General features: G+C 35.8%; 1 protein-coding gene across 1 annotated transcript; it reads left to right on the top strand.

Annotated features, from left to right (window-relative positions):
* Positions 1-2,446: 2,446 nt before the first annotated feature.
* On the top strand, positions 2,447-3,567 carry LOC139775800 (uncharacterized). The gene is made up of 2 exons (XM_071712076.1): positions 2,447-2,602; positions 2,870-3,567. The coding sequence occupies exons 1-2, from the start codon at positions 2,530-2,532 to the stop codon at positions 3,565-3,567; spliced, it is 771 nt and encodes a 256-aa protein (XP_071568177.1). The 5' UTR covers positions 2,447-2,529.
* The last annotated feature ends 6,651 nt before the right edge of the window (positions 3,568-10,218 follow it).

The raw sequence follows: 10,218 nt of genomic DNA, 5'->3' as shown, positions 1-10,218 counted from the left end.
AAGAAATGCAGCAGTGCCTTGAAGTCATAATCGTATACCATTTTACTATCATTTTAACAAAAAATGCTGTAGCAATGTATTCTGGTTTTGAATTTTCATCGGCTAAAAACTCCAAAGCAGTGCTCATTTCATGACTCAATAAATTTTTCGCTTTATTGACGCGCATTTTATCGAAATTATTCTTCGTATTGACATCGTTTATACTTAATTTTGGCGTTAATAAAAATTGAAGTTCTTTTTGTGCTAAAATTATTTCTTCGAAGTGTTTTGCTTGTACCATATCTGTTGGCAAATTATATTTACGTACAATATTTTTAGGTAGTAAGAGGAACTTATTATTTAAAATACACGCTTTTAAATTTTTTAATAAGTGGGGCACATCCGCGATAACATACAAATTACGATTAGAGTCAACTGGATGTGTGACATAATTTATACATTTGGTGTACTTTCCAGCCGTAATCCCAAACGCTTTCCATAAACCCTGATTGCAAGATCCCATGTCGGAGGTAATGGAATTTACGGTAAGACCTATTGAGTTGGCTCTGTGAAGTATATCAACTATTATTGGTTGCAATATAGCGCCATTAAACCCATCACTTGTAAAAAAATAACCAATAATTTGTTTCCAACGACATGCAATACCGCATAACATAAATACCATAGCGTGTGACGCTATACCTGTATGTTCTGGTAAAGTTACATCACCAATGTAACTTTGAGAAGAATTATCAAAAAATTTTCCTGATGAAATGCTGATTTCATCATATACTAAACAACATTCTTTATCAATTTCGTTCCAATTCGACACCTTCAATTTTAAAAAATTGAAAATATCGTCCGAAATTCCGCTTTCAAATTTAAAATTTTCTATTTTTCTTCGTAACGTTCTAAGTCCTGGCAAAGGAAATTTCTGGCGACGAAGTTCTTCGTAACCGGTGATGCCACAAGAAAACCTTAATTGAAGTGCTTTCATGATCGATTTGTTGCTCCATTTCTTTGCTCTTTTATTGTTCTTTAAAACTGCAATTTGATCGTCAGTGAAGATTTCTTGTAGCTTACTTAACAGAGCTGCATAATTAGATTGCTCTTTTTGTTTCTTTTTCAATTTTAAGTCATGTCGTACAGTAAGCAAGCATTTTTTAAATTTTCTTAGTCTGACATTCTGCTTTTTAATTATACGTGATTGTTCACATATAATTTGATTCTGTTTTTTTATTGTACGCGACATGTTTTTAACTTCACTATTTTCTTTTTTACTTTTGGCACTTTCTAATTGCAGTTCATTCTCGCAATCGTTATTTTCTTCTTCATTTTGTACTGATACAATACTTTGTACTGGTACAATACTTTGTACTGGTACAATACTTTGTACTGGTACAATACTTTGTACTGGTACAATACTTTGTACTGGTACATTATGTTCGTTAACACAGCCTACCTCATCATTCAGTGAAGTATGTCTCATGTTTTCACGGTGACTTTTCTGAAATCAAATATTTAAGATTTACCATTACTAATTTACAATTTTTAAATAAATATATAATGCTTTTCCATAAATTTGCATCTGCCTCTTATATCATGCTTTTGATTTTTAGAACTTACGATCTTCTTGGCTTTACTTCCGAATATCGTTGGCACAGCATTTATCTTAAGCTTTCTTTTTCCGTCAACTCGGTTATTTTCCCACATATCGTGTGCGAAATGTACCTGAAATAATAAATAGTAAAATCTTAAATATTTCATTTTAGAGTCACACGATAAAAACATGCTTCATGAGGTATAAATAATTGTATAAATAATCAATTGTATAAATAATCCTGAACATACTTCACAAAGAAATGATCTTTCAGTAGGTATCCACTCTTTTCTATTAACATTTGCTGCCCATTGAGCACGCCGAACTGGATCTCGGGGAAAAATTTTCATTATAAATCCCTTTTCGTCAGAATTTGTGCAGTCAGGAGCTACACAACCAGTCATGTTGCTGAAATATTCAATAACTACATAAATGATTTATAGATAAATCAGAAAAAATAACATTTATTATTAAACTATTACATGTAATACATACTGGATGAATTTATAATTAATTTTGAAGTTTTTATTACTGATGACAGTAAGTTTAATTTATATCTTAAACGTAAGGTTATATTGTTTCATACAGATATTTTACAATAATGTAAAATTAAAAATACTTACCTAATAATCTGAATATAACAATCCTCTAATAGATAATCTGTATAACTTTCTTTTCAATTACGACACTGATTCCACGATGCAGACTGAGGTTAGATCATCGACATATAGTATGGACTGCGCATGATATCACGTCATATTACTACGTCATTAGAGAAAAAATGGCGGACCAATCATAATGCTTGAAATCGAAATATCGAAATACGTGATGATGGCCAGACTCTTATTAAAGGGTCTCTAGAATTACCATAATAGCGAACAAAAATTCATTATTTTCAGTTTTTCTTAAAACTAATTCAAGCGATTATTTTAAGTGCAAAAAATTGCAGAATGCCGAAAACTAAAACGAAAAAGTATTTACAAAAATACGTAAAAAGTTGGGAGTTAGAATTAACCTTCAAAGGTAAATCTAACCTAATCTAATTAGACAAATAATTATTATATACATTGAATAAAGTATAATATTTTGAATTCGCTGTATTTTTAGCTATAATGTTTCCTGAATGATAGAGCCGATTTCACAGTCTCCGATTAAACTCACTCTGCATCTCTTTCTAACTGTCCCCCTAGAAAGAGACGAAGAGTGAGTTTAATCGGAGGATCAAGTTAATCGGAGACTGTGAAATCGGCCCATAATGTCTAAGTCGCCTGTGTTTTTTTAATTATATAGATTGGTTAAAACCATCTCCTGATGGAGATTCTTGTAAAGCGTTTTGTGCTTTCTGCAATACGATTCTCGCTGCGCATAAAAAGGGATTGACAGACCATGCTACGTCGAAGAAACACGAGCAAAGCCTGAAAAATAGAAACATCATTGCACAGATACCGCCGATTGACAAGTTTGCGAAGATGACTCTGTCACAAAAACGAAAAATAGCAGAATTGAAAATTGCTGCTTATGTGGCACAGCATTCTTCCATTAAAGCCGTTGACCACCTCACTCTCGTGATTAAGGATCTTGACAAGGATTCTGAAGTTTTGCAAGACGTAAAGCTGCACCGAACGAAATGCACGGCTTTGATAAAAAATATTTTATCACCATGTATCGTGCAAGAGCTTCTCGAGGACCTCGGAAAAGCACACTATTCATTGATTATCGACGAGTCTACAACAATCGACACGAAGAAGATCCTGTGCCTCATGATCCGATATTTCAGTCAATCGAAGAAAAAGATTGTGACGACTTTTTATCGTTTGGTTGAGATGACAGCAGGGACTTCTGATGCTATTGCCACAGCAATCTTGCAGCAACTGAAAAATGATAATTTAGAAATAGAAAAGCTCATAGGTCTAGGGGTTGATGGAGCCAGCGTGAATGTAGGCATACATCATTCAGTAATGACGGATATTGCGGGACATCAATCCTGAGCTTATGGTGATTAAATGCATATGTCATTCGCTACATCTCGCAGCCGAGGAGGCTTGCAAAGTTTTGCCAAGGCATCTCGATTTTATGGTCCGCGAAACACACACGTGGTTTTCTATCAGCACCAAACGGCAAATCGAATATGCGAAGATTTATCGTACTCTCGAGGATAAAGTACCTAAGAAAATCGTGAAACTGTCGAATACTCGATGGTTGGTAAGGCTCCAAGCTGTTAATGTTATTCTCGATCAATGGGACGCACTTCAGCTACATTTTAAAATTACTGAAAGCAACAAGGAGCGATGCTATACGGCTTCTCAACTACACAGCATGTTCTCGACGCCTGAAAACAAGTTGTATTTGACTTTTCTCAGTACGACGCTGCAAAGCATCATAGAGCTAAACCGATTGTTTCAATCTGATTCTGTTGACCCGGTCAAACTGTTTAAAGATTTAAACGATGCTGTATATTCACTTCTCCAAATGCTCGTCGTCCCGTCGCAACTAAAAAAAATATCGCATTACGATCTCGCAAAATTCGATTTTAAATCTTTTTGTATGTCCCCCGAGTGCATAAATTTTGGATATGAATTCAACGTCCTAACTGGCAAAATTCATCAAGAATCAGTTGCGCAAGTCAAAGAACGTTGTAAAGATTTCTTGGTCGTTCTCATATCAGAATTACAAAAGAGAATTCCCGACAATATAAAAATTCTTGACCAAATATCGACATTTTCGCCACAATCAGCATCATCACAGGTAAAAGCTGATATCACGAATATTGCGGCAAAATTCAAGCATAGTCTGTGCAATGATATCAGTTCAACTGTAAAAGAGTGGAACATACTTCATAGGGCTGAAGTTGTCGAAGTTGTCAGCACTGAGACGTTTTGGGCAGAGATCAACGAGCTTACGGATGCGGGAGGAAATAAAAGATATGGAAATATATCGAAGCTCGTTCTCGGGCTGCTCAGTTTACCCTTCTCAAATGCCGCAGTCGAACGCGCATTTTCTATTGTAAATATTGTCAAGGACAAATTACGAAACAAAATGTCAGTTAAGATGGTCGAAGCAATTTTACATGTTCGTTGCACCCTCGGTATCAAATGCTCTGAGTTTAAACCTACAGTAGCTATGCTGAAACGGTTTACCTCCGAAATAGTATATGGCATGATAAATGACGACGATCTTAGGGTACTTGATGTTTTACCCAGCGAATAAGAAACATTAAGTACTCTAAAGACGAGGGTCATGCATTAATTTTTCAAAGATATATTTGTCAGAGCCTTTATTATATAAGTCACGTATTTTTCGTTTTATTCTAACTAATATTTTACTAATCCACATGCAGCTATTATAGCATTATTTAGACGTAAACTTAAATATTATCTATATATTAGATAAATAAATAAATGTATTTATATAAATAAATACTATATTGATATAAGATTTGTTTATGGCTGCGGTCCACTTGACGCTACAAATGCCTCGAAGCATTCCTTTTCTTTTTTCTTTCAATGAAGAAAGAAGGAGAAGAACGCTTCGAAGCATTTGTAGCGTCAAATGGACCGCAGCCTATGTGTACATATATATACAAAAAGCTGTCTTAATATGTGTTGCTCAATGAGGGTGGGGTCTCATTAGTTCCAGTTCAGCACGTTTGGAGTTGCAATTTTGCAATTTTTTAATACAAATAACGAAAAAATTCCCAGAATTTTACAATCCCCTAAAAAATACCCCCAAAAAACTTTTCCCCTGTTTGTCCCCTGATGCGACTTAAAAAACCCTAAATCTAGGGGGAAATCCCCTGATCTGGCAACACTGAACATGCCCTGCGGCCACATACGCATGCTCAGTGGCCGCACGCGCATGCTCAGTGGCCGCACGCGCATGCAAAAGTGCGCCAATTTTAAATATGATGACTATTGACTGGTCAATCGTGCGGAATAACCAAGCGTCTTGATTCAAGCAGTTAGGTATCACGCTGGGAGTTTGTTTAGTTTTATTATGCGGGGGAAGGGGTTCCGCCGCAGGCTAATTCTATGTAAAAAATCACAACTTCTATAAAGCAGGCATACACACGTGTGTGTGTGCTCTGCTTTAACGAAAATCACAATTTCTATAAAGCAGGGCATACACACGTGTGAAGTTGTGATTTTTTGCTTTATAGAAGTTGTGCCTGCGGCGGTGCCCCTTCCCCCGCATAATAAAACTAAACAAACTCCCAGCGTGATACCTAACTGCTTGAATTAAGACGCTTGATTATTCCGCATGATTGACCAGTCATCATATTTAAAATTGGCGCAGTTTTGCATGCGCGTGCGGCCACTGAGCATGCGCGTGCGGCCACTGAGCATGCGTATGTGGCCGCAGGGCATGTTCAGTGTTGCGATATCTCGTCGGTATGACGGGAATCATAACCTGATTCCTGTCAACTTTAACGTTTAATATCTCGCGTCGCGAGGCAGAGCGACACTTTTTTCTGCCAGATTCTTTCGTTTCGTACAAAAACGCGTCGATTAAGCCTAAGTTCATCAAAATCGGAGGTGAGGGGTGTAAACTGAATAATTACCGAGATCCGTAAGAATATTATTAAAAACTATTTAAATTTTTGGCTTTGGTGGCAATTGGTGACAATTTTGTTGGTTATGAATGGGAATTCGTTAATGTGACAGATGTATTGCATGTATGTATGTACGTGTGATTCCGTTCCGCTGAAATCTAATTTGCCGTGTCCCATGGAGCGGAAAATGCGGAAGCGTAGTCTGTACGTGCCAATAATATACACTGTTCCGATAAATACAATGAAAGGATCTATGGGAAACAATCTTGTGATTGGCAAGAGTCAATTGCGCTTCCGCGAATTCCGCTCCATGGGACACGGCAAATTATATTTCAGCGGAACGCAACTGGCGGAATATCTGCGATTGGACAGACTTTATTCCGCCATTTCCGCATTGCGCATACGTTCCGTACCATGGGATCGCACCATAAGACTCTCGTATAGTCACGTAGCGTAACGTAACGTGAGCCAACGCACAAGAAACGTATTGATTACGGCCGTAACGGCGTTATACGTTTCTTGTGCGTTGATCTACGTTATGTTACCATACGAGAGTCTTGTGCGGTGGCTCTTAAGGGGATGCTAAAGCCGTTCAAATTACCGACAAAAACAGTCAAAGCTCCTATTTTGAAACGGCTTTACAGATCGCAAAATCCTTTTACAGGAGTAAAGTAGAGGTACTAATGAAGTGCGGGATTGTCAAATAATTAGTAATAATTGAAAAAATTTTTAAAATGCTGTCACCTCATAACCTTATTTTCTAATATAAACAGTTGTATACGTAATATGTACGAAATTAAACTTTCCCGCACTTCAGAAGACGTGCACAAACAATAACGTACCTTTGAAATTGAGATCGAAAGCCTAGAATAAAAATGGGAGCTTTGAAACGATCGTGTATATTTTTCACAAAAATATTCACGCAGAGCAGCAATCATGTCACAGCAGTAGTTCACGGATCTTGCGAGAGACGGCGCGATGGCGCACGCAGTTGTGGGCAGTTTCGGGGTTGGCTACATTGTCTGATTCCTACACAGCAATCGAACCAGGACAGATATATGATACAGATATCTCGTTAGGCATTTTTACATTTTTTTCAATTATTACTAATTATTTTACAATCCTACCCTTCATTAGTACCTAAACTTTACTCCTGTAAAAGGATTTTGCGATCTATGAAGCCGTTTCAAAGAACGAGCTTTGAAAGATATGTGGTACAGATATCTCGTTAGGCATTTTTACATTTTTTTCAATTATTACTAATTATTTTACAATCCCGCACTTCATTAGTACCTCTACTTTACTCCTGTAAAAGGAATTTGCGATCTATGAAGCCGTTTCAAAGAACGAGCTTTGAAAGATATGTGGTACAGATATCTCGTTAGGCATTTTTACATTTTTTTCAATTATTACTAATTATTTTACAATCCCGCACTTCATTAGTACCTCTACTTTACTCCTGTAAAAGGAATTTGCGATCTATGAAGCCGTTTCAAAGAACGAGCTTTGAAAGATATGTGGTACAGATATCTCGTTAGGTATTTTTACATTTTTTTCAATTATTACTAATTATTTTACAATCCCACCCTTCATTAGTATCTAAACTTTACTCCTGTAAAAGGATTTTGCGATCTATGAAGCCGTTTCAAAGAACGAGCTTTGACAGATATGTCGTACAGATGCCTCGTTAGGCATTGGGCGCGTTCAGCAGACCAAGCCGCTGAGTAGCAGTCGAACGTGATTGGCTCTTACTTTTAGAACCAACCAATCAACGCAGAGTGTTGATCAGATGAACTCAACGATATATCTGTCTAAACTCGTTCTTTGAAACGGCTTCATAGATCGCAAAATCCTTTTACAGGAGTAAAGTATAGGTACTAATGAAGGGTGGGATTGTAAAATAATTAGTAATAATTGAAAAAAATGTAAAAATGGCCGCGTTCAGCAGACACACTGTTGACATGATGTACAGATGCCTCGTTAGGCATTTTTACATTTTTTCCAATTATTACTACTTTTTTTTATATATTCCCACTCTTCATTAGTACCTCTACTTTACTCCTGTAAAAGGATTTTGCGATTTATAAAGCCGTTTCAAAGAACGAGCTTTGACAGATATGTCATACAGATGCCTCGTTAGGCATTTTTACATTTTTTTCAATTATTACTAATTTATATATGTATACATATATCTTCCATCGCGTAAATTCTGCAAATGAACTTTGCTTGAAAAATACATATGATATAAAGGCACAAAAGAAATTTATGCAGAATTATTCTTAGTACAAAGTAATCGGAGCACGATTCTGGAGACGTCCCGTGTCCGCGATATTGTCATCGTGGACGAGGCTCCGGGCCCAGAGAAAAAATAATCGTACTAACGATCGATAGACCCCCGATATTGTCGTACAAAATGTATGTCTACCTATCCCACTATCCCTAGCTTCTTCTCCTCTGTATATTATAATGAAAAAAACGTATCCAACTGAAAAAGGCCCGTTTAGCGACATAGGAAGCCGATGCCAGTCTCACGCGAAAAGCGAACGTCGAATTTATAACACAATGGCTGCGTTCGGGAAGCGCGCTATTAGCGCTATTGCATCATTCTATCTTTATCGTTCATCAGGTGTAAAACAAGGATAAAATAAGCAAATAGCACTAATAGTGTCTTCCCGAACGCACCCAATAAATTAGTATTTAGCATCTCGAATTTCTATCAAGAAACGAGACAGGTCATTTTTTTGTTTTCTAACCGAATTTCACTAATATCTAAACGTCAGAAACGCACGTGGTCCGAGTTAGCACAGTCCGACAGATTTCTTCCTATAGACGGCATAGTTGCCAAAATATATTTCATGCATGAAAAGAAAATTAATCTGCACAAATCAAATAATATTATGAGCGCGAAAAATATACACGAAGAATTTATTTTGAGAATCAGAAAGATTAAAAAAACGCGACAAAGTTTTTTCCCTCCGGATGAAATTCCAACGTGCGCTTCTAAGGTCAACGTGCATCCTTTGCTAAACGAATGAATTCATACTCATTTTGCTGCCAGATTTTTATTGACGTGATACAGACGGGTGTACATCTGAGCCTCAATAAAACGCGAGTAATCGTAAATCAATTATGCGAAAAATATTAGATCTTATATTCGTCAATAAAGTTATAAAATCCGCAAACAATGCGAAAATTTGCGCATAGTCCCTCGTGATCAAATATAAATGCATCGCGTCGCTTCGCTAATGATCGGATAAACACTCTCGAAAACGCAACAAAATATTTGCTCCACGAAATAAGCTCGCACAAATTGCATCTGACAAAACTGAAATTTAACAATTATATATAAAATCAAAAGCTATAAATTAGTTTTTTGTTTTGAACAAGAGAAGTTGAGACACGTAGCGATAAAATTGAATGAATTCTCAACACAATAAAAATAAGTTTAATAATTTTCTTCTACGGTTTTCGTTTCCTTTTTAAGAAATAAAGATGTTAAAAAAAATCAATACAAAGTAATATGTTACAAAAGTTTCTCTTGGTGTAAATTTTCAAAAGGAGGAAAGCAAGTTTGAAAGAATAATATGATAAATCAACATTCTCTGAATACATATTAGAAACCATTTTTTTATATACAATTTCTTTTTTATTATCTGGTACATCTTTTTTCTAATTAGACTGATTGCTAATATATCTTTTAATATGCATAAAAATATATATTTAAATTCTTAGTGCTTCTGCATGATAGTGCAATAATTTCAGATTTTTTGCCATCACCTATTACTTCAGACTATCAATCTTACTGAAAAGGAACCTGCGTAGATTTAAACAAATAATGGAGAATTATGAATAATATGAGGTTTCCAACGCTGAGCTTTTTATGTAAACTCTTTCAAAGGATCTATCCATTCTTGATGGGGTAAAATAATAACTTCTATAACAAATGCAATAAATATTAAATTTATAGTATTGATTTATATAATTAATTTTATTCTGTCTTTATATAGAAAAATATACACTCAGTCTTAGCATCAGAGTAGAGGGTAACGCAGCTGATGAACAGTATAGATATAATAACAAACTGAATAAA

The sequence above is a fragment of the Temnothorax nylanderi genome, unplaced genomic scaffold (genome assembly GCF_030848795.1).
Source record: "Temnothorax nylanderi isolate EJ_2023f unplaced genomic scaffold, tnyl_v1.0 TNYL_tig0105_pilon, whole genome shotgun sequence".
NCBI classification, from domain to species: domain Eukaryota; kingdom Metazoa; phylum Arthropoda; class Insecta; order Hymenoptera; family Formicidae; genus Temnothorax; species Temnothorax nylanderi.
This window is presented reverse-complemented; position numbering and strand designations above follow the sequence as displayed.

What these genes read in the sequence shown, in the direction of transcription:
- LOC139775800 (XM_071712076.1), top strand. Translation starts at nt 2,530, where the DNA reads ATGCCGAAAACTAAAACGAAAAAGTATTTACAAAAATACGTAAAAAGT. An exon ending in GTTAGAATTAACCTTCAAAG is followed by an intron (nt 2,603 to 2,869) that starts GTAAATCTAACC and finishes TTAATTATATAG; the next exon opens with ATTGGTTAAAACCATCTCCT.